This window comes from Mytilus californianus, unplaced genomic scaffold, assembly GCF_021869535.1.
Source record: "Mytilus californianus isolate M0D057914Y unplaced genomic scaffold, xbMytCali1.0.p SCAF_7, whole genome shotgun sequence".
Taxonomy (NCBI): Eukaryota; Metazoa; Mollusca; class Bivalvia; order Mytilida; family Mytilidae; genus Mytilus; species Mytilus californianus.
The window spans coordinates 50,069,899-50,096,158 of record NW_026262723.1 but is presented as its reverse complement, the minus strand read 5'-3'; the positions used below and the strand labels follow the sequence as shown (position 1 = coordinate 50,096,158).

General features: G+C 32.2%; 1 protein-coding gene across 3 annotated transcripts in view; it reads left to right on the top strand.

Moving 5' to 3' along the window:
* Positions 1-24,948, top strand: part of LOC127709697 (probable E3 ubiquitin-protein ligase HERC4) — a 428,281-nt gene extending 403,333 nt beyond the window's left edge. For 2 of the 3 annotated variants that reach the window (XM_052215334.1, XM_052215335.1), the window contains 5 exons: positions 9,168-9,250; positions 15,214-15,322; positions 16,814-16,888; positions 17,382-17,484; positions 19,039-19,376. In XM_052215334.1, the coding sequence (XP_052071294.1) occupies positions 9,168-9,250; positions 15,214-15,322; positions 16,814-16,888; positions 17,382-17,484; positions 19,039-19,247 (579 nt within the window). In that variant the 3' untranslated portion in view covers positions 19,248-19,376. Of the gene's footprint in view, positions 1-9,167; positions 9,251-15,213; positions 15,323-16,813; positions 16,889-17,381; positions 17,485-19,038 lie in introns of all 3 variants that reach the window. The other variant, XM_052215333.1, reaches the window with a different exon arrangement.
* The last annotated feature ends 1,312 nt before the right edge of the window (positions 24,949-26,260 follow it).

Below are 26,260 nucleotides of genomic sequence, written 5' to 3'. Positions count from 1 at the left end.
ATTAAACTGTGTTTGATTTCAACATAAATTGAATATATATAGGGTTCTTTGAAATGCTTAATCTAAACCTGTATTTCTTTTCATTATTAATAAGATAATACCACATTGAGGTCCAAAGGGTCCTAAATTACACTTTTAATTAATTTCATCAAAAATTGAATTCTTGGTTCTTTGATGTGCTGATTCTAACAATGTTTGAGTGTTAAATCATATCTAATTTTAGAGAACTTAGTCATCACTGGTTGTTATTATATTATTGATTATAATTTGAAAAATTGCATCATATCTTATTTTAGAGAACTATTTATCCAGTTTGAGTTATTTCCCTTTGCACAGAAAATACTATGGATAAAATTAACCTGTGTTTCATTTTAACATAAATTAAATATATATAGGGTTATTTCAAATGCTGAATCTAAACCTGTATTTAAATATTAGATTTTTGGGCCCAGTTTTCAAGTTTGTCCAAATCAGGGTCCAAAATTACACTTTGTTTGATTCAACAAAAAAAATATTAATGGGGTTCTTTGAAATGCTGAATCTAACCATGTATTGAGAGATTTTAGATTGTGGGCTCCTTTATCACTTTGAGGTCCAAAGGATCTTATATTAAACTTTTGTCTGATTTCATCAAAAATTGAATTCTTGGGGTTCTTTGATATGCTGATTCTAATATGTACTTAGATTTTTGATATTGGACCATAATAGGTATTTAAATGTCCAATTTCAAGTATTTCAGTTCTTAAACCACATTCATTTTGTGTCACAAACCTATGCTGTGTCAAATATTCAATCACAATCCAAATTCAGAGCTGTTTTAAGCTTGAATGTAGTGTCCATACTTGCTCAACTGTTCAGGGTTCGACCTCTGCAGGAAAATCCGGTTTGCTGTCACTCTGACAGCCTCTTGTTTTTTTTATTTCAACCCCAAAAAATGTGTCAATCTCCATATTTTTTATTACCATCGATATGAATCTCTAATATTGATTTTGTTTCACTGATAAAGGTAATTTTAACCTGCAAATCAAAGAACTTAGATACTTATATTGCTTGACTTGACTACTTGTGTGTCAAACATGCTATTAATTAATGTCCTTTAGCTCACGTCGTTATATAATAAATGATCTGTGTATTTTAAAACACTTGATTTTTGCGTTACTTCCCTTGTTTCACCATGATTTCCAAGTAACCTTCCTAAAAAAAATGTAAATTGGTAAAAACAATATAGATGAAATGCAAATTAAACGAGACGTTTAGCTAGCTATAAAACCAGGTTTAATTCACCATTTTCTACATAAGGAAATGCCTGTACCAACTCAGGAATGTAACAGTTGTTTTCCATTGGTTTGATGTGTTTTAGCTTTTGATTTTGCCATTTAATAAGGGACTTTCCGTTCTTAATTTTCCTTGGAGTTCGGTATTTTTGTTATTTTATTTTTTATATTCAAATGGTAATTAAATAATTGTACCTTTCATGGGACAAATAAGAAAATAATATTTTAAAAATTATTTGAGAAATATATACTTCTTTTCAATGCTTAAATTAAAATCTATAAGGAGTTTATTTCATTGACTGAGATATCTTTAAAGAGTCAAAGCAAAATCTAGCTACAATTAATTAGGGCTAGCATTATAGTCTGAATAACATTAGAAAACCAATAGCACTGTTTTTTTGTTTTCTTTGCCTTTTAATATAATCCATTGCTACAAAAGTTTATTCTTGCAATAATTGTTTTTCTTCAAATGTCTTACAATTTTTTTTACCGTAAAATATTGTAAAAAATTATATCAGTATAAGAAAAAAATAAAATTACTCACCACTGCATGACTTGGCCAGGATCTGTTGTTAGTTTACACAGCTTCCTAAGCTGTTTAAACTATCATGCTCTGTTGAATCCATCGTAATTAAAATGCTGATTTGAAAATTTGTTGAGCCTTTTTTAGCTCACCTGGCCTAAAAGGCCAAGTGAGCTTTTCTCATCACTTGGCGTCCGTCGTCCGTCGTCATTAACTTTTACAAAAATCTTCTCCTCTGAAACTACTGGACCAAATTTAATCAAACTTGGCCACAATCATCATTGGGGTATCTAGTTTAAAAAATGTGTCCGATGACGCGGCCCGCCAACCAAGATGGCCGCCATGGCTAAAAATAAAACATAGGGGTAAAATGTAGATTTTGGCATATATCTCTAAAACCAAAGCATTTAGAGCAAATCTGACTTGGGATAAAATAGTTCATCAGGTCAAGATCTATCTGCCCTGAAATTTTCAGACAAATCAGACAACCCATTGTTGGGTTGCTACCCATGAATTGGTAATTTTAAGAAAATTTTGCAGTTTTTGGTTATTATCTTCAATATTATTATAGATAGAGATAAACAGCAATAATGTACAGCAAAGTAAGATCTACAAATAAGTCAACATGACCAAAATGTTCAATTGACCCCTTAAGGAGTTATTGTCCTTTATAGTCATTTTTAAACAATTTTTTTTGCACATTTTTATACGACCGCAAAAAAATTTTTGTGGTCGTATATTGGTATGACGTTGGCGTCGTCGTCGTCGTCGTCGTCGTCGTCGTCTGGCGTCGTCCGGCGTCGTCCGAAGACACATTGGTTTTCGCACTCTAACTTTAGTTTAAGTGAATGGATCTCTATGAAATTTTACCACAAGGTTCAATACCACAAAAGGAAGGTTGGGATTGATTTTGGGGGTTATGGTACCAACAGTAAAGGAATTAGGGGCCAAAAAGGGGCCAAAAATAAGCATTTTTGTAACTTCCAGACATAACTTGTGTGTTAGTGTATGGATCTCTCTGACATTGTACCACAAGGTTCCATATCACAAAAGGAATGCTGGGATTGATTTTGGGGGTAATTGCCTCAAAATATTAGGAATTAGGGGCCCAAAAAGGGGCAAAAAAACAAGCATTTTTCTAGTTTCATGACAATAACTTGTGTGTAAGTGCATGGATCTTTCTGAAATTGTACTACAAGGTTCCATATCACAAAGGAAAAGCTGGAATTGAGTTTGGGGGTAATTGCTGAAACGTTTAGGAATTGGGGGCCAAAAAGGGGCCAAAAATAAGCATTTTTCTAGTTTCCAGACAATAACGTGTGTTCAAGTGTATGGATCTCTCTGAAATTGTACTGCAAGGTACCATACCACAAAGGGAAGGCTGGGATTGTGTTTGGGGGTGATGAATCATAAGGGGGTTCAAAAAATTTGGGGGGGGGGATTTTTTTTTTTTTTTCATTTTTTTTCTTTTTTTCCTTTTTTTTTTCTTTTAAAATTTTCCATTTTAAGTTGGTTATTTCTGATTTATATTTAAAAGCAAATAATAATGATATGGTAGGAGATACACACCAAACAGGATGTTTAAATTATTATATAAAAAGTATTGTGCAATAGCAAGAAATTTTCAATTGCACAGTATTGCACAATAGCAAGAAATCTTCAATTGCACAGTATTGCGCAATAGCAAGAAATCTTCAATTGCACAGTATTGTGCAATAGCAAGAAATATCCAATAGCACAATATTGCGCAATAGCAAGAAATTGTCAATTGTACAGTATTGCGCAATAGCAAGAAATATTTAATTGCACAGTATTGTGCAAAAGAAGATACTTCGTATAAATTGCTTATTTCTTGACCAATTTCAATGGGGTTTTATTCTTGAATTCTTGGGGTTCTTTAATATGCTGAATCTAACCGTGTATTTAGTTTTTGGATTTTGGGCCCCGTTTTTAAATTGGTCCACATTGAGGTCCAAAGGGTCCAAAATTAAACTTTGTTTGATTTCATCAAAAATTGAATTATTGGGGTTCTTTGATATGCCGAATCTAACCGTGTATTTAGATTCTTAATTTTTGGTTCCGTTTTCAAATTGGTCTACATTAAGGTCCAAAGGGTCTAAAATTAAACTTAGTTTGATTTTAACAGAAATTGAATTCTTAGGGTTCTTTGATATGCTGAATCTAAACATGTATTTAGATTTTTGATTATGGGCCCAGTTTTCAAGTTGGTCTAAATCGGGGTCCAAAATTAAACTTTGTTTGATTTCAAAAAAAATTGAATATATGGTGTTCTTTGATATGCTGAATCTAACCATGTATTTAGATTTTTGATTTTTGGGCCCCGTTATCAACTTTGTCCACATTGAGGTCAAAAGGGTCCAAAATTAAACTTTGTTTGATTTCATCAAAAATTGAATTCTTGGGGTTCTTTGATATGCTGAATCTAACCATGTATTTAGATTTTGGATATTGGACCATAATAGGTGAATGTCCAATTTAAAATTTTTAAGTTCTTAGACCACATTCATTCTGTGTCAGAAACCTATGCTGTGTCAAATATTTAATCACAATCCAAATGCAAATCTGTATCAAGCTTGAATGTTGTGTCCATACTTGCCCCAACTGTTCAGGGTTCGACCTCTGCGGTCATATCAAGCTGCGCCCTGCGGAGCATTTTATTGTAATCTTTTACAAAAATCTTTTCCTCTGAAACTACTGAGACAAATTAAACCAAACTTGGCCACAATCATCATTGGGGTATCTAGTTTAAAAAATGTGTCCAATGACCCTGCCTACCAACCAACATGGCCGCCATGGCTAAAAATAGAACATAGAGGTAAAATGCAAGTTTTGTTTATTATTTTTTGAACCGTTATAAATAGAGAAAATCTGAAAGGAGCAAAAATGTTCAGAATAATGAGCTCTACCAATTGTCCATATATGCAAAACTGTTAGACAAATTCTTTTGGGAGTTATTGCCCATAAATGACAAATTTTACCATTTTTTTCAATTTTGCCTATTATCATGAAAACTATAATATTTAGAGAGAAACATTTTTTTTTCCGTTATGCCTTATATGATTTAAATTGTAATAGATAAATAAACACTTGAAATCACAAAAATATGATCAGCAAGGCAAGATCTATTAAAAAGTAAAATTTTGCCGATATAGTTACATACATGTGAATCTCCCGACGGGAGTACAATAATCCCGTTTTCAGGGGTCTCCTCCCGACCTGCGGTTGAAGAGAAAAAAATCCTGTGTATGAAATATTTCAGCCCAACAACTGCCTAATCTGGTGTAACTGACATTACCTGAAGTTATATTTTACCTGTAAATCAATTAACATGCATAATCATATGGCTTCACTTGTCAGCTTGGGTGTCAAACATACTGGTAATCAACGATTATTACCTCAGGCTAACTGCCGTTGTGTATTAAAAACTTTGTGTATTTAAAAATGAATTTTAGGTTACATCCCTTGATTTATCCTGTTTAAAGCTACTTTCCTTTAGATAATGTAAATTTTTAAAAGAATATAAATAAAATATAAATTGAACAAATAATCATAAAAGGATGGTAATTAAATGATTTAAAGTGTCTTAGGAAAAACAAAAAAATAATAATATGAAAATTATTTGAGGGTTCTATACTTTCTTTCAAGGCTTAAATTTAAATTTATATAATAACTATGTCCACTGTTTGCAGTTTGAATGTGCAAAAAAGATCTATTTGCAGATAATTAATCAAATGATCTGATTGCAGTGATTGTTCTGTAGAATAATGATACAAAAGATATAAAATAAAGATTTTAAAGAACATACCTAAAGAAAGAATGTTGGATGGAACATGTTGAATAAAGATAGAAAAAAATTACAAGGGTACTATAAACATAATACATTGGGATGGAAAGTTGAAGAAAAAAAATAATTAAAAAACAATTTCTTTAGCACAGGGTTACAATTACGACAAAATTTATGTCGATTAAAAACCTCCTGATCTGAGTCCTAATCTCCTGACCAAAATTTCCCAATCTCCTGATCTGAGTTTCACAGTCCATCACATGTATGTAGTTAGTAGACTGTCACTCTTCATAGGAGTGATTGACCTTAAATGAGGATTTTTTTTTACCCTCTTTTGTGCTTTGAGCAAAAACTAAAGAAGATAGAGAGAAAGTAAACAGACTAAAAGATCAGTAATACAAGATCAACAAAATAGAGATTTTTGTCATGAAGTCTATTCTCGTCTACAATGTTGGAGAGTGTCCTTTGTTTGATATGCACATAGACCAAGGTGAGCGACACAGGCTCTTTAGAGCCTCTAGTTAAGTTTTATGACTATCCTAGTTCCAATTGCTTTTTTATTGGTACACCAATCATTATTAATTCAAGCAATAAAAGTTTGACAGCATTAAACAACTTAGGCACTGAGGGTCCAAGGAAATGGTAAATGTGTGATTGTCTATTTGCCAGGTATATTGGTTGATGTCACAATTAATTATTTAAAAAACAATTGTCATTAATAACCAGAAACAAATGATTGATAAGCTAATTTACCCTTTACCTTTGAAATGGTCAAATTAGGTCTGTTAAACTAAAATTAAAAGTGTTTTGTTTTATTTTTTTTAACACTTCCAATAAACTACTTGATAATGAAAATATCATCTTTCTCACATATTATTTATCCCACTTTTCACAGGTAAATTAAAAATTGTTAAAACTGAAGATAATTTGTGGCCATATCATTGAAAAGTATCCCCTGCAATGTAATATTAAGAACTACACATGATATTTGATCGCGTAACAACTACCTTATAACTAAACCAATTCAATATCTTAGAATGGTCTCTCAGCAACATTTTCTACATGGTATACTGACCTGCCAAACAGCTACCTGAATATCTAGTGTTTACGGCATTTCAACTATTCATCTAGTTATAATGCTCAAATAAGCATTCAGACTGAATAAACTTAGTAACAACACATTTTCTGAAAATGAATGTTGACCTCCTTCCAACTTTGCCGCTTGATGTCATAATTTCAGATTATGAAAGTTTTTCAAATACTTAACCTACATGTAGCTAAAATGCACCAATAAATTTAAAGCCGTTGTTATGGAAATATGACCATGAATCGATAGAAAATATCAAAATTACACTAAGTGATGTTTAAACAGGAGGGTAATTTTGCATGGGGTTCAGTTTTTCATACAGGTCTCGAGGGGGGTTCAATTTCCTGCTATGGATTATGACCCGGGGTTGAATGTTCCATATGCACCGGGCATCACAATAGCAAAAAGTTAATGTTCGGTAACTTCAAATAACGATATGTAATACTGAAGAATGAAAAACGTTTAAAATTGTGAATTGACTTTTAATTTTCACACCTGCACATCAAAGGAACGGAAATAGTAATTAACAATCGGTGATTTATTGTGTAATAATATATGTCAAGGTACATGCTTTTTGCCTCAAGGTAATTATAGACTATAATATGCCCTTTTCCATATTGGCCCCGGTATCATCCCAAGACGCCCATATCATTTAGCCGAGGGCTGATATGGATCGAGGGATGATACCAGGGCCAATATGGAAAAGACATGTTATAATCTATTTATCACATATTTAAGTTCAACAGAAAAGAGAAAAACGTTCAATTATAACTATTTAATCAATCACAACAGGTAAATTTAAAAAGATTTATCACATTTTCCATTAATTTTTTATATTTACTGAATACAAATTTATTGTAACATTCCCCTTATTTTTAAATATGGTAATACACAAAAGCGAGAATTTGGCATAACTTGGCCTAAATCGATAATAGTTGGTTGGACATGGACATGGTTACTAGTGGCCATTGTAGCATAATTCTCATAATTTTCAATACAAACACCGTCATTGTTCGCCATTGTCATTAAGGATGCAATGACGTCACGTCATTTGGAACCGGGGCCCAATAACCAATAACCACTTTTTTGCCCCGGGCAGCAATATGAGTAGGACAATTGTGCGGTTATTACATATGCAAAACCCAATGTTTTCGTAACAAATATGTGATAATCAAATTATATTCGAAATAGAATGTCAATATTATTAGTGATAGACTAATTGGTAAATAAATCCAAATCTGAATTAAACTCTATGGTGCAACATTTTTGCTCACCTTTGGGGTGTCACGTGCACCCGGTGACAACCCCCTCGATCCACCTCTGCTGTAAAATTATAAATAATAAAAGGTCCCTGAAGGTTTACTTAAACGTAAAATTTACATAACCTGGGATGTAAGTGTAAATAAAAAACAATTTTAGGAATAAGTAAAACTGCAATTATATTAGAATACATATTTCAATGTTATAAAACTTTAAAAATCATAACAATACCTAGTGATTATTCTAAAACTACTAAAAAAGTATAACATAATACTGAACTTCAAGGCAAATTCAAAAAGAGGAAGTCCTTTAAAACTGACAAAATCAAACGCTACCAATCAACAGAACAAGTGAAAAACAACTGCCATATTCCTGACTTGGTAAAGGCATTTTCCGAAGAAAATGGTGGGTTAAACCTGGTTTTATAGCTAGTTAAACCCCAAACTTGTATGACAGTTGTTTATAGTTCCATGGCCATAAAATTCAGTGCTGCTATAATTGATATGTCTAAAATAGAAACATTGTTAAGAATTCAGGCAATCTTTTATTATAGAGACCCCAAGTGGTATAACATCCTATGACTTCTATTTGTCAGTAAAAAACCAAGATAAAGATGAGCTTCTTTTTGTAGACGAAACGCGCGTCTGGCGTAAATACAAAATTAATCCTGGTATCTATGATGAGTTTATTTACAACCACTGGGTCGATGCCACTGCTGGTGGAGTTTTAATTCCCCGAGGGTATCACCAGCCCAGTAGTCAGCACTTCTGTGCTGACATGAATTATCATTGATATGGTCATATTGATAAATTAACTGTTTACAAAACTTTTGAATTTTTGAAATACTAAGGCTTTTCTACCTCAGGAATAGATTACCTTAGCTGTATTTGGCAAAACTTTTAGAAATTTTGGTCCTCTATGCTTTTCAACTTCGTACTTTATTTGGCCTTTTTAACTTTTTTGCATTCGAGTGTCACTGATGAGTCTTTTGTAGACGAAACGCGCATCTGGCGTAAATACAAAATTAATCCTGGTATCTATGATGAGTTTATTTTCTGTTTGGCTGTGCAGGATGTATAAATGTCCAGTCACAACCGAATGGTAACGATAACATCTGATGCCTCATGTAGGGAAAGTGATCTCTGCATTGTTAAAATGTTTTCTTGTCTTAATATATATCAAATAACAACAACAATCAATCAATTAACTATATTATAGATATCTGTAGAAAGTTTTGGTGAAGTCAAAAATATAGAATTATGTAAAGGTGGATCTAAAAAACCAGTTACCAAAAGTAATAGGTAAGTCTACTCTATTTAAATTTTGTTTGAAGTTGACAGCTATTTCAGGGATAAATGTATGTAGAAAAAAGAATATATTTTTCCCTTTTCCCATCCAGTATGCATGAATTTACTACATATTTTGATCATTGCATTCTGCAAACAACACACATCTAAGCATAATAAGAATTTTTTAATGAATGAATAAAAAATTCTTTTAAAAGTTGATATGATTTCCTCTCGTCTAATATCTAAAAAAATAAACAAATTAAAGTTGGTAGTCAAAAATTCAGTTAACTGGAAAGAATTCAAGTCAATTACACATAATATTGATATCAATTTTCTGATGTACAGGGCTTAATTTTAGCAGTTTAAAAGTCTCAATTGAAAAGTCTTAACATAAAAAGTAATCAGGTTTATAAATTTTTTGGTCTGATTATGCCAATAACTATTTAAGTGTTTTGAAATCCACCAAATAATCTAAACCCATGTTCAATATTCTTAAGGGAGTCAATGCAGTTTCAGGGGAATAAACTATTTCCGTGATAAAGCAAGTTCAACGTCCCTTTTTTACTAGTTTTGTTTTTGAGGACGTCGTAATATGGAATCTTTATCACAGGATTTGAAATCTAAAAAATGAAAAACTGTGCAAATCTGCCAATTAAAATAGGATACAAAAGAATTTTTTTGTCGTTTTAAGCTCACCTGGCCTAAGAGGCCATGTGAGTTTTGGCATCACTTGGCATCCATCGTCATTTTTGTCGAGCCTGCGACTTCTGTCGCAGAAAGCTTGACATAGGGATAGTGATCCGGCGGCGGCGTTAGCTAACTTCTTTAAAGCTTTATATTTTAGAAGGTAGAAGACCTGGATGCTTCATACTTTGTATATAGATGTCTTATGTTATGAAGTTTCGGTCTGTTTTTCTTAAACTATAAGCAATAGGTCAGTTATATTATTTGTTGTATGGAATGATTGTAAAGTGTATATGTTTGTCTGGCAGGTATCATCTGACCTTGACCTCATTTTCATGGTTCATTGGTCAATGTTAAGTTTTCATGGTTAGGTTCATCTGACATTGACCTCGTTTTCATGGTTCATTGGTGAATGTTTAGTTTTCCTGGTTAAGTCTGTTTCTTAGAAACTATAAGAAATAGGTCAACTATTTTTGGTGTATTGAATGATTGTAAGGTTTACATGTATTGTTTGTTTTATCTGACCTTGACATCATATTCTTGGATCATGTTAAGTTTATGTGATACTTATAGTAAAGCTTTATATTTAGGACTCTCAACATAAAATCAATGGTCAGTAAAGAAGGCGAGACATTTCAGCGTGTGCACTCTTGTTAATTAATTCATATATTTAGAGCCTAGAGCATCTGAAAATTGTGGAAAAACACAAAAAAAATCACTGTGTTTCACCTGCTATTTGCACGTGCAATAAATGTGTATTTTAAAGTTACAACCATAAAACCTTAGTATAATACTTCAATCGACCCATTTTTTTAAGAAAATTAGTAATAAGCAATATAATTGGTTAAACATCTGCAATTTATCAGAATTTTTATTCCGGATATTTGTCACACATGAACCGACACTGTTCTGGTTTCTAGTTATAAGACAACATTAGGCAATTTTGAGATGGTCATTTGTAGTTATTATTTTGTTAACTTTAGAATTTCTGAAGCTTTGCGATTTATATATGTTGTTATGAATTGTTGTTTAGTCGAGTTTGTTGAATTTAACCGTGAATGTGGCAATCATTGTAGGGTGCGTTTTGTTTTCAGGTGTGTTCGATCTGTTGGATATTCAGGTAAAAGGACAATTATTAATTTTAGTTCGTTAAAACTGGCTCCGTTCAATGCCAAGTGCTCTGAAGTTGGAGACAAATGTATTACCTGCAATATTGTATTTGCTGAAATTTTAAGTATAGCAACAAAATCTATAAAAAAAAAAGTCTTCTAAATGCCGCAGCAGTGAGACGTGATGATTAGTTTATGTATTTCAATGAATTCTGTACTGATACAGTAACTGATTCCATCATATTTAGGTATCACAGATCTTGGTGTAAAAGCTACACAAGTAAACAAAATTTGAAATCAGTAGCACAGCTGAAAAGGAAGCACCTGATATGAGGCCAGATTTATCCAATTCTTTGTTGATTGAAAGTAATGTTGACCCTCTCGATTCTTCAAAGTGTATACTTTGGAAGAAAATCTCTCATAGAAAGTTATTACATACCATGCATGCTGGAAGATTAGCAAATCTAAATGATGGTGCAGTTAGAGCAGGCGACGCTGATATTATATACCGAAAAAGGCATGAGAATTTGCTCAATAATGCAGTTTATCATGCTTCATGTTTTACCACATGCTTGGCATCAAGACACTGATAAATATACCTAGGAGTTTGAAAGGGTTGTTGAAACTATAGACAAAGTCCTTATTCGGGAATGTTGATAATGTACAAGCCTGTCTTACCAAATAACATTAGTAAGACCTACTGCAATAACTCTAAACTCGAGGCTAAACTTAAGAAGCATACATGGATGCCTTAGTGCTCTTTTCTCAACAAGGACAAGGTAAATCGAGCATTTTATTTGCAACAACATAAGCAAAATCGGAAATTGCTCAAAAGTTGATAGACGGTGGTGTTTTCAGCTGTCCGACTTTACGTTGTAGCCATGCAGAGGCAGATACCACATTGATTTTCCATGTCTTTACGCTGATGCCATGTTTGGCGGAAAAGACGGTAAGGTTAGAATTGTATCAAATCAGATGATACTGATGTTCTTGTTCTGGCTGTCCATTTTTAGCTGATGCTTAAAGATACAAAAGACTAGAAGATGCCCGCGAAATCGCGGTACAATTGGGCAAGTGTTGAAACAAATAGGGTGGACACATTATGATTTGGACACGGTTGATGCATTTAATTCTATTTCTTAAAAAGAGATAAAAATGAGGAACATAATGCAAAAGATACCCAAAAGACCCCATTCATCTCGGTTGGAAAATAAAAATATTAAATACCCTAAGAAAAGTGTGGCAAAGTATGATTTTCAGTAGTTTTTTACCCTTTTAACTCAATAACCGTATGAGCTACGTAAAATCCGTTGACATTTCCGGACGTCGGGTGCCTATGTATACACATAAAAGGGAGGAGGATCACTTCGACACGTTCAACGCTTATTTCATTTTTGAACAGTTCTGCACCTGAGTTAAAAGGGTGGATGTCGTTTAATTTAGCAAAATGATGCACTTACAATACAATACAGGATCCTTATAGGCCTAACTGTCCTATTTTCTATCCTTTTTTCTAATTTCACTTGGATTTCGCGGGCAGTACGTCGACTGAGCATGCGCGAAAGCGTATAAGACGCGGATCGACAACGGTGTCCGAATTTGGATATTTTCTCAAAAATTGGCGTTTTCTGTGGAAAAAAAATTGTTTGAAAGACAAATTTAGGAAGTACAAAACACTACAATTATACGTCATATCACAAATATTTCCGACTTTGTATGGTTTCAGAGGAGTTGCGGCTCAATGAAATCGGTCTCTTCCTTTAGTAGTATAGAAGTATTGGTTCAGCCTGGTTCAATTGACAGCTTGAAGGATAACAGACGATTTATCCCAGTTCACGCCTCTGTTCCGTCTTTTGACCAAATTAACTTAACCCCCCCCCCCCCGATATGACTGTCACATTCCGATATCTGTTCGGATATTTTGAGAGAAAATAGAAGGTTTAACATGGTTTCAAGCGTAATTTACCTAACCAAGCAAAAAATATAAAAGTTGTAATTTGCTCTAATAGACAACAAAAAGAACAAATTTTTAAAACAGTATTTTATAGCATTATTCAAGGCTAACATCAACAGAATAAACCATCTGAAATGATTTCACTTGAATTTCAAAATTTGCTGTCCGGAAAGTTGTCAACCCATTAGGTATTCCTCTAGTGTTAGTGTGTGTACTTTGGAAAAAAAACCTGTTTCACTGCCATAGAGACATGTATGACAGTTTGTCAACAGAACTGCTACCCACGGACTGAAAGAATATTTTTTTGTTTTTCTTATAATCCAAAAATGCAAATAGCGATGACACCTTTCCATACATAGTCCCACTCCACACAGATGCATGGTCATTTTTGCATTCTTGTCTTTCATTTTTGCTTATGTATTTTGTCTATATGCCATTTTGTTTTTCTTTGTTTAAATAGTTCTTTGTTTTTATAGTGATTAAGATTATAACACAATGTTGACTGCTGTACCTCAATTTTTGACATATTTACCTGTTATGTCTGTTTGTTTTGCTCACACATTGTTCTCAATATAATGGAATGCTATATGACTGTCATACAAGTGAGAGGTTTAGCTAGCTATAAAACCAGGTTTAATTCATCATTTTCTACATAAAGAAATGCCTGTACCAAGTCTGGAATATGAAAGTTGTTTTCCATTTGTTTGATGTGTTTGAGCTGTTGATTTTGCGATTTGATAAGGGACTTTCGTTTTTGAATTTTCCCTGGAGTTCGGTATTTTTGTTATTTTATTTTTTATGCATACTGCAGACATTCGTTTCTTAAAAATCACCTGATTCTGGGAGATGACCCATCCTCTGAATGGTGCTATTATATATCAATCAGTCACGGAATATGCTTGACCACCATAATTGCGAAATATTATCCCCAGTGGTGTTGTCATGTGAACTCGCATTTGTGTTAAAATTTCACTTCTCGCAACATTCCTGCATCGTGCTGACGACATTCTATAGGCCCAAATAAGTTTCGAGATTATCACATTTGGTGTAACAGTACTTTGAAATTTCAAAGCAGGGGAACTTTTGAGGTCATTGAATACAAGGCTTTGATTTTCCTGTGGTGTGCATATTGGTCTTACGGTACCATCGATAAAAACCCAACAACTGTCTTAAGGCCCGTTTCGAACGAAAATTGCCTCAGCAAAAAGTTCAAAATTTTCTTGTGAGCGCGTTCCTGTTTAAGTCGGAGAAAAGGTGACAGTGTTTAACATGTATATAATTAAGAACCTCGTTGACTATATAAGAAAGTTCGGCCTTTGAACGGCCAAAGATGGTTTCAAGATCTTCAAGTCGGCATGGGTAAGCAATTTGTCGTAATGCCGTACTAGGCACACAAAGAGCACCAGTCCCTCTTGTCGTTGTAAGATTACTGCGTACATTTTTATATAAAAGACAAAAAAGATGAAGAATTTCAATATCATATCTATGAAAGCGAAAAAAAATTTTGCCCTGTTCATTTGTAAGTTTTTTTACGTCTAAACCGGGGGAACCCTTTTCCTCCTTGCATATTGACAAAAGGAGCAACTTCGTCAGAGTTTTTTAAAGCTGCAAGAAGTTTCAAGTTTTCCGGCATACTGATTGGCAAAAAGAGAACAGAGACATTTATTTGCTTTCAGCCAATTGAAATCTTTGTTACAATGCGGCTTTTACATGTACACGTATAAGTATGACGTTGCTTTGCTGATTGCATTATAACAATTATTTACGGGATGTGTACTTCTGTCTACTCATACATGTTCACGTACAAACACTTTCCCTTAACTTCTCTAATGACATAACGTCATAACACCTCAACAACGTCACTAATACAATGTCTCAGTCTTGACAAGTCCCTACAGGTGGATGAAATCATTAGACACTTATTTTAATTCACTTGAAATACTATTGTTTTTGTCTCATAAATATATATATGTATTTGACTTTCCTTTTCAGATGTTACTGTGGACTGAATACCTTGTGTTTAATGTATGATATATTTTAAAGTGTTTTGCTAATAAATACATTACACAAAAAAATGAAAAACTTTTTGTTTTAAAAAACTTGATACATTTCAATGTATTCATACATTGAAAAGAAAATGAAAATAGATCTTTATTAATTTATTGCTTCCGAATTGGATCTGAAAAAAGTATACTACTTTCTTCATTACTTTTTCCATTTTGTTTCAGAAAAGAATATTTAGATTTGTACATCAGTTACATTTTTAATGAATCAATAGAAAAACAGTATACTGCATTTAGTTATGGCTTCCTTAAAGTCTGTGATAGCAAAGTCCTGGTGAGTTATCAAGGTTAACAAACAATGATTTAACCAATAAATAAATTGTCATATGCCTATGGTATTATGAAATACATATATGTTATTATTTTTATACGACCGCAATTGTTTACCTCCCATACAATGATTTAGCTTATAGCATTTCAGTTCAAAGGAAATAACTCAAACCACATTTTAATGATATTCCACTCTTAAACACACAACATTAATGTCACATTTTGATATCACTTTTCAGAACAATTCTTATCACAAATTCACAAATCTAATTAAAATAAAAGAACAGAGTTCCAATGTCCCCCGCGTTGCACATATTTTATCTATCCAAGGTACAAGGGCAATAACTAAAATAAGCACTTTTTTGTTCTTTAAATTTGTTTATTAATATCTTAAGAGAAATGAATGCTTCAGAGCAAATGCAATTGTGATTTCCATTATGATTTATATTTCCAAGGGGCATAACTCGTTAAAAATATTTGAACAGAACTTATTTTCGAAAATGTCAAAGACATTGCTGATATACACCTATGATATAAGTTTCATAAAATTCCGGCAAGAATTGAACTCGTGAGAGCATGAGGATTGCAATTTTTCATATAATCAAATATTTTCAAAGGGCATAACTCTTTTAAAAATAATTGATCGGCACTGATTTTGAACTCTTCATGTACTTAGATGATATAAACCTATAATATAAATTTCATAAAAATCTGGCAAGAATTGTTCTTTGATGATATAAACCTATAATATAAATTTCATGAAAATCTGACAAGAATTGTACAGATTAGAGCGCTCATAAGGCAATTTCCATATAATTAATATTTCCAAGGGGCATAACTCTTTTACTTGCAAGTGAATAATTCATCAGCGATATTTCTTAGCTTATTTTGACAAAATTGAACCAAACTGGCTGCTAAAAGCGAATTATTATTTCACTATTTCACTTTCATTAATGATTGAGCAAAAACAAATCATATTTTTTTTTATGTCTCGTAGCTAAGCTAATGCCCCTTTATGGGAATCCGACGTTATGCTATGGCAATTTCTTCAACTGTTTGGATTGGTCAATCGAACCTCTGAGTGTGTTTTTAAAACACTTTTACTGCGTTGCGTATAAATATGCTGACATTATCTGCGTTAAAAGTAGTTGGTATTATTACATAAGCCAGGACAAAAATATCTGTCCAGAGAAAAAAAATAAAAAAATAAAAAAAGGATTAATGGTCCATGCCTCACTGGGACGTTTAATCATGCAACACAAAATGTCATGAGGGATGGATTAAAAGCGAAGATGGTTAATGCAGGGCGAAAACTAAAAATAATAATTAAAGTATACATTTCACTTTTTACCAGTTTAAAGAGGCAAAATTAAGTTTCAACAATGATAAGTGGTTTTGGTAAAAAAAACTTACACTCAAATATTTCATTATTTGAATGAATTATTATCAATATGTGCTTGTTTGTCTCAATCATTGATAATTTTGGATTTTACAGGATTTATTTCATCCATTAGAACTACAATCCATGGTTATAGGAAATGAAAACTATGACTTCCATATATTAGAAAAGGTAAGCAATTGTCAGAGTCGGATTAATTGGGCCTCGTCCCCCTTTTATATAGCTACATATATGATAAATGCATAGCAGTTTCTAAGTGATGAAGTTTATTAAAGGAACCCTTTCTTGGTCAAAAGCTTCTTTGAAAGCAGAAACAGTCTGACAAGGAAACCTGATGGGAAAAAAACCAACTTACATTAATCTTAATTGTATGCTTATTTATCAAGGAACTATTTTGAATAAAGTTGATAATCAAATTTAAACATATTTACAGACCTCAGTGATAATTTTAATTCTTATACATGTATATGACGGTGAAAAAAAATCCTCCTTTCTCTTTAATTTTGGAAGTTGTGGATTGAAATTTTAAGTCCACATTACATTAATTTGGCTTTCAGTAGCACTGGTACACATTTTCATATGGGGACTTTCTGTGTGGAATTTAACCAAATTTAACTTTCAGTTATTTGTAATTCAAATCTTTGTTATTTGATTTTCTTTTCAGAATACAGAATATAAAGGGGAGTACCATAGATATCACCCAACAATCAAAATTTTCTGGGATGTCTTCCATGATCTTTCAATAGAACAGAAGAAAAAGTTTTTATGTATGTTCCATCCATTAGATATTCTAGGATGTCTTCCATTACCTAATAAACAAATTGAATGTTAAAAAAACATACATTTTCAATATCCCAAATGTACTATGAATATGCAAATTTGAGGAAAAAAATTGTTACCTTAAGAAAAAAAATAATGGGAATATTGAAGGTTATAAATCAATCTTTATTGTCTTTGAATCAGATGGTTATACAATATAAAACATTGTCAGAAAATATACGATTTATTTGTACAAGTTTCAGAAACAGCAAGAAAATCGAGGCTCAAAAAATATTTTTTCAAATTTTCCGTCATTGAAAGAATATTGTTTTTATCAAGTAATTTAACATTGATGCTTAAATGTTTACTTTTTGTTTCACCCGCAAGGAATGTGAAGGCACGCTTTAGGAATGCCCATTCGGCGGTAACAACAGGGTAAACTATTATTATGAAGCTTTATATTTCTGAAGGAAGAAGATGTCTTGGATTCAAATGCCTTATGTTCTGATGTTTCTGTCTGGCATATGTCTGTTGCCCTTGACCTCATTTTCATGGTTCAGTGACTGCTCAACAGTTGTATCGTTTATTTTATTATTTGATTTCCCACTTATTATAAGTATTAGGAAAACTATGTTTTGTGTAGAGAATCATTGAAAGGCATATATGTCCGTCAGACAGTGAAGAATTTGATCTTAATCCATGGATCCGATCAGTGACCAATGTTAAATTGTGATAAGGTTTGTTTTTCTGTTATTTTAAGCGAAGTTTCAATATAAAAATAAGATGTGGTATGATTGCCAATGAGACAACTATCCACCAGATTTCAAGTGAAAAAAATGTAAGCAATTAAAGGCAACTGTACGACCTTCACTTTATTTGGTGTATGGAATGAATTGTACATGTCTGTCTGGCAGGGTTCATTTGACAATATCCTCATTTTCATGGTTCTTTGGTCAAGATTGAATTTTGTTTGTTAAGTCTCAGATACTATAAAAGATAGGTCAACTCTATTTGGTGTATGGAATTATTGTAAGGTGTTCATATCGGTCTAGCAGGGGTTATTTTACCTTCACCTCATTTCATAGTTCATTTGTCGACATTTAGTGTTGTAGATAGGTCAGTTTCTCAGATACTACAAGAGATAGATCAACTATATTTAGTGTATTAAATAATAGTGTTAAGTCTTGTGATTTTAAAGCAATCAACATTGCTCAATCCTGGATCAGATCATAAAATGGACCTCAAAATGAACTTTGACATCAACACTAAAAAAGTGATACTCGTTGCTTTAAATATGCAAAGTATGGTATTTGTATACTATAAATATAAAGTAAAAAAACATTTGTATACCTGTTATATGTTCTTCTCCCCCTCCTCCTCCCCTCCCCCCAAATAAATAAAACAAAAACAAATTGTCTTTTGATGAAAAATTGAAAAATGTTGGATTCCATTAAAAAAATATATTTTGGATTTGCTATACTTTGAGAACAATTTTGGGGACCTTTTCCTCCCAAATCATGTTTTTTAATATATATATAATACTTTATGATGTTTTTTTTCAGTATTTTTGACAGGAAGTGACAGAATTCCTATTTTAGGAATGGAAACAATTAAAGTGATAATACAGCCAACTCAAGGTGGAGAAAGTTATCTTCCAGTGGCTCATACCTGTTTTAACATTTTAGATCTCCCGACCTATGAGGATAAACAGACCCTGAAAGACAAGTTAATACTGGCAATAGAACATACACAAGGCTTTGGCATTGTGTAACATATGCTGAATATCTGTTGTTTTTTTTTTATATGGGAGTTTGACATAATGTAGATGAAAGTTGTCTGTTGTATTTACAAGATCCAGATGTCAGAGTTTTTAGAAATACCTTTTAGTTTTTAAAATGAAGTTTACTTATTCTTATTTAAGTATAAAAATCTAAATACTTAAAAAAAACTTTTATGCAAATATTGCACAGTATATTTACAGTTTTTGTTTGGTTTTGTCACAGAATACTTGAAAATATGAATGCATTGAGGAGGATTTTGAGGTCAAACAAAAGACATCCTCTGTTCACCGCTTCTGTAGAGTGTCAAAAAGGTCAAATTAATGAAAAGCTATTTTTAAGGGAGTTTTTTTGCAAGCTAATGGTTGGAATGAAAGGCTCTAATGTGTCTTATAAGATAATACAAAATATAAAACAACCACTTCTTATAAGGAGAACACCTCTTGTACTTTTAATTTAACACATCACTTTTCATTTTACAAATTTGTTTTAAAAACCACACTTATTTTATTACAGTAGTAATTTATAAAGAGAATAAAAAGTAAATTATTAATGAATATTGAAATATACATTTTAAGTTCATCTAGTCCATTGGATCAGTCATAAAAAGTGGTTACCTAATTACTTTAAAATTGGTATTTGCTGCTTCTCCACTAAGCACGCAGCATTAGGAGTAAGAGCAAAGACTGGTCGGCTCAGAGTCAGAATAATGTGTGAGGTGACATGTTTTCCTGCGGACGGTTACTTGTGAACTAGCACGTTAAAAATTTGGCTCAGCGTGTCGGTCTAGTACAAAGCAGGTTTGAAATTAATATTATATTAACATATTCTCGTCCTGAATATGCATATTAATTTGCCGATGGACGTTAAGCAGCCATCCATCCTCATCCTCCTGTAGCAATTTTCAATCCAGATCCCTGAAATTTCACAGGAAGATTGCAAATATGATGATATTTTTGAGGAATTTTCCCTTATTTTTCCAGACTTGGGAACTTATTCTTATTTCAGCAAAATTAATGAAATGGGGTATAATTTTTATATGACGCGCAAAATTTTTGCATTCGTATTATGCTATGGACAAGACATTTGTCATCAAAGACATTTTGGTTCGCAGACAATAAGTTGAGTATAAGTGTATGGATCTCTATGAAATTTAAGCACAAGGTTCCAAACCACAATAGGAAGGTTGGGATTGATTTTGGGGGTTATTGTCCTAGCTGTTTAGTAATTAAGAACCAAAAAGGGGCCAAAAACAATCATTTTTCTTGTCGTCCGAAGACATTTTGGTTCGCAGACAATAACTTGAGTATAAGTGTATGGATATATATGAAATTTTAGCACAAGGTTCCATACCACAATAGGAAGGTTGGAATTGATTTTGGGGGTTTTGGTCCTAGCTGTTTAGTAATTAAGGGCCAAAAGGGGTTAAAAACCATAGGTACTCGGGGACAGGACAATTTTGTTTTTGCCCTCCCCCTTTTTAGCTCACCTGGCCAGAAGGGCCAAGTGAGGTTTTCTCATCACTTGGTCTGTCGTCCGTCGTCGTCGTCGTCGTCCGTCGTCGTTAGCTTTTTACAAAAATCTTCTCCTCTGAAACCACTTGGCAAAATTTAACCAAACTTGGCCGCAATCATCATTAGGGTATCTAGTTTAAAAAATGTGTCCGATGACCCTGCCAACCAATCAAGATGGCTACCATGGCTAAAAATAGAACATAGGGGTAAAATGTAGATTTTGGCTTATATCTCTGAAACCAAAGCATTTAGAGTAAATCTGACAAAGGGTAAAACTGATTATCAGGTCAAGATCTATCTGCCCTGAAATTTTCAGACAAATCTGACAACCTGTTGTTGGGTTGCTCCCCCTGAATTGGTAATGTTAAAGAAATTTTGCAGTTTATGGTTATTATCTTGAATATTATTATAGATAGAGATAAACTGTTAACAGCAATAATGTTCAGCAAAGTAAGATCTACAAATAAGTTGTCATGACCAAAATTGTCCGTCGACCCCTTTAGGAGTTATTGCCCTTAATAGTCAATTTTTAACAATTTTTGGTAAATTTTTGTAATCTTTTACAAAAATCTTCTTCTCTGAAACTACTGAGACAAATTTAACCATACTTGGCCATAATCCTTATTAGGGTATCTAGTTTAAAAAACTTGTCCGATGACCTCGCCTTTCAATCATCATGGCCGACTTGGTTAAATATAGAACATAGAGGTAAAATGCAGTTTTTGGTTTATATCTCTGAAACTAAAGCATTTAGAGCAAATCTGACAGGTGGCAAAAATGTTCATCAGATTTAGATTTATCTGCCCTGAAATTTTCACACGAATCCGACAACCCGTTGTTGGGTTGCTGCCCCTCAGTTAGTAATTTTACAAAAATTTTGCAGTTTTTTTTATATTATCTTAGATATCATTATAATATCTAATATCTAATACTATTAATTATGATTTTAAACTTATTTTACATGATTTCCAAAGCATCAGTAAATACAGGTGAGTGACACAGGCTCCCAAATCCGTTATTAGTCCCCTACCGACGAAATCGAAGAGTACTTTAGGTTTGCACTCTGTCCGTCTGTCCATCCGTCAGTCCGGCAACTCAGTTTTCCACACTTGTTTTCTTCGTTCTTGAAGATATTGATTTGATATTTGGTATATAGTTTTATCATGACAAGTTAAAGATCAAGTTCGAATTTTGTTCCGGTCTGATGATTTAGTCCAGAGTTATTGTCCATAAAAAACTCCATAACTAATGTTAGAGTACTATGTTAAACCATATAATCTGTACAAAGGGAGATAACTCATTTTTAAAAGACTTTCTTCGGTAAATTGTTTGAGGAATTTTGTGGCAGGTTTATATGTAATTTTGTATAAACTAATTTTCTGAATGCTATATATATATATATATATATTTTTTTTTTATTAAATGAAATCCTTTAATTAGATAATAATCTATTTTTATTAAGGTATATATTTCATTACATTACATTGTGTAGATAAAATTTGTTGACATTTTATAGATAAGTTACAAATCTATATTAGTTTGTGACAAATGAAAGAAAAAATATTTGGAACTATTAATTATATTTGATTGTAATTTGAAAATAGATATACATTGTATAACATCATATCTAATTTTAAAGAACTATTAATCATATCTAATGTTAGAGTGTTATAGGTTTTCCACACTTTTTTTCGTCATGCTTGAAGATATTGATTGACAATTGGTATATAGTTTTATCATGACAAGTTACTTATCAAGTTCAAATTTTTGTTTCCGTCTGATAATTTTGTGCAGAGTTATGGTCCTTGGACTTGAAAAAATCACTCATATATTCAGTTTTCCACACTGTTTTTAGTCATGCTTGAAGATATTGACTTGATATTTTCTTTTTGTTTACACCATGACAAGTTATAGAACAAGTTACCATTTTGTTCCAGTATTATGAATTTTTACCCGGTAGGGGACTATGTATTGCCATGCAATACTCTCAGAATGCTTGTTTTTTTTTTTTTTTTCTATTAAATTTAATTATTTTCGCGTTTTTCTGTATTATACGAACATAAATATACCACAAATAACTTGTATTTGCTATTTACTATCAATTCCAAGTTTACTATCCACAGCGGTCACTGATATATTATATAGAGAGAGGGTATCTCACTTCGTACCTTATCACCTATTTTCCAACGTGAATTCTAGGAGGAATCCCAAGTCTAATTCATAAAATATTTAATTTCCTTCGGGTCAGTGGGCATGACTCGTTTCCGCTATCATTCCTCATTTTAAGCTGCTGGCACTTTTAATAAAATTCGACGTCTGTCATCAGAACAGATCAATTTTGCTCGTCGTGTCGTCGTATTTTGATTCTTAAATGACGGAAGTATTGTATGGGCGACAAATCTAATTCCGCGCCAAATCCGGTTATCACCATAACAGTATAAAATATAAACGTGTAACACCACTAATTCGACCCGGCCAGAAAGCACATACCAGAAAGTAGTACATATTTAACACAAAATAGTTCCTACGCATGAGTGTAACTTTCAAAATATGTAAAATATTTATGTATTGTTGATATCAAAAATGAAAGCTGAATGACTGGTGATCATTGGAGACTACTTTTTGACTTATAATTTTGAATATTAAAAAAACTGCACCAAATTTTATAAAGAGGGTACTTTTTGCCTGTATGTCAGATCTGAAGTACCTGTTTTGGTACATCAGAAGTTCCGGGAACCAGTTCTTTCTTATATGCCATTAAAGGTATGTTGATTTTTCCAGTACAAGACACCATAAAGTGTTGCTTTGACATGCAATGATTGTCACTGTATTTGAACTTGAAACAAAAGAGCTGTGTCTGCTTGAAATTGAGGAATTTAACATAGAAAGCAATGGGGCCATGAATTAGTGGTGTACTTCCTAAATAAACTGTAAACCTGCTCGAGTCTATTTATACTTTATACTGTTATGATGAACTCTCGTGCCTTATCGTGCTGCACAATAACATTCGGGACATTTGTTTCAGGGAACAGGATTTGGCGCGGAATCAGAGTTGTCGCCCATACAATACTTCCGTAATTTAAGAATCAAAATCAAAAAAAGGTCCAAAGGGTCAAAAATTAAACTTTGTTTGATTTTAAAAAAAATGAATTATTTTGGGTTCTTTGATATGCTTAATCTAAGCGTGTATTTATATTTTTGAATTTGGGCACAGTTTTCAAGTTGGTTCAAATCTGGGTCCAAACTTTGTTCAATTGAAATTGAATTATTGGTGGTCTTTGATATGCCCAATTTAACAGTGTATTTTGATTTTGGATTTGGGGCCCAGTTTTCAAGTTGGTCCAAAATTAAACTTTGTTTGATTTCAACAAAAACTTAATATATGGGTTTCTTTGATGAATTATGCTGAATCTAATTAAGGGTGTAGTTAGATTTTAGATTGTGGGTCCCTTTATCAATTGGTCCACAGGGTCCAAATTTAAACTTTTGTTTGATTTCATCAAACATTTATTTCTTGGGGTTCTTTGATATGCTGATTCCAACCATGTATTTATATTTTGGATATTGGACCATAATTGGTAAATATCGAATTTAAAATTATTTAAGTACTTAGACCACATTCATTCTGTGTCAGAAACTATGCTATATAAAATATTGAACCAGAGCTGTATTGCACAATTAATAAAAATTATAAGTAGAGTCATAGTTGAAAATAGATATAGCATCATACGATTATCTAATTTTAGAGAGGAAATATAGTTTGAAATTTACTGTTCATTATTAGATTATAAAATGGTTAAGTGGAGCTTTGAATCTGTCATCTCATGCTGATAAAGGAACAGATAATATTACTTAACAAACAGATGTTTAAAAAAAACTGAGTCTGTTAATATGGAGAGAGGATTATGTCAATTTTCTGATATTACCACTCCAGGACAGGAACAATGAAGTTTATTAAAATTTTAACATTTTTATAACTTATCATGGAAATTGAATATTAAAATGAATAAAGGAAGTTTGTAATGTATTAATTCCCTATACATTAGCTAATGTGTGTATTTGTTTGGTTATTTTGTAATTCTTTGTTTGTTATATTTTAATGTATTTCATGAGGGCCTCAGGAAAGATTAGTTTTCCAGCTAACTGTGTAACCCTCTTTAAATAAAGAATTATTATTACATGTATTATTATTATTATTTGAAAAAAATTAAAATTTTAATATTCTACCTTTCAAAACTTCACACAATTTGTATGGCATATTTACATTTGTAATTAATTTACATTTAAGAATATGGATAAGTGTTGTGTATTTACTATTAATTCATTCATGCAGCAATTACCACCTATTATCAAGAAAAGAAAGCATGTGGTATTTATGGCACGCCTGAACCACTTTTATTAATTAATCTTAGATTATCTCAGATAAACTAGGATTATCTCAGATAATCCCGGTTTATCTCAGATAAACTAAGATTATCTTAGCTTAATTCAAATTCGAGAAAATCCTAGTTCATCTGAGAAAATACAGAAAATTCATTATCTGGAGAAAATCCCGATTTATCTCAAAATATTAAGAAAATCTAGGTTTTTCTGATCGATTTTCAGATAATCCTAATTTATCTCCAGATAATTAATTTTCTCAATTTCAGATAATGAATTATCTCATTTCTCGAGAAAATCTAGGTTTATCTCGGATTCTAAATATACAAAAGAACAATGTAACGAGTGTTTTAATTGGACGACACTGAATCCGGCGTTTAACGTTTTACTTTCTCTTTGAAACCATGATGGTGACGAATTCACTTCCTATTATTGGGTGAACGGGGATGTGCCAAAATATGGGTCATAATTTTGCGAGATTTTATATAAAAATTAGCGTCCTTTTTCAGAGGAGGGGCGACATTCAGCATACGGCACGCAATTTTTACTTATATTATTGATCGATCGCTGTGTTATTGTGTCATTTATCACTACTCGTGGTGTGAACATCACCGTTATTGACACCTGGACACGCGAAATTTGTTGAATCAATTATAAAAACAAGTAATATACAGAAGGGCTGATTATATACAATATACATATACTTTGTACATACGTAATAAACAAATTTGGTAGCTATTTCTTTTACACAAACTGACTGTTTATTACCGACGGCTAATTTCGACATCGATAATCATTGAATTCTCATATTTTAATTCATTCAGTCGGTTTTAATTTTTTAATCGTGACAAAGTTTTATAAAATATTTAATTTTAACTATTGCGTTATTTCGTCATTTGTCAGTAAACAAAATAAATAGCACTAGAAAGAAGGCAACTAAGTAATCCAATACACAAATGCACGATTCAAGTATGGAAAAAACAATTATTTCATCATGGTTATTCATTAGACATAATTTTCATTTTGTTTTCAAAATAATTAAATACATAAGAGTTTATATGCCACGAACCTTAAAGCGCCAGTTATTAATTGTAGGATATAAACAATAAATG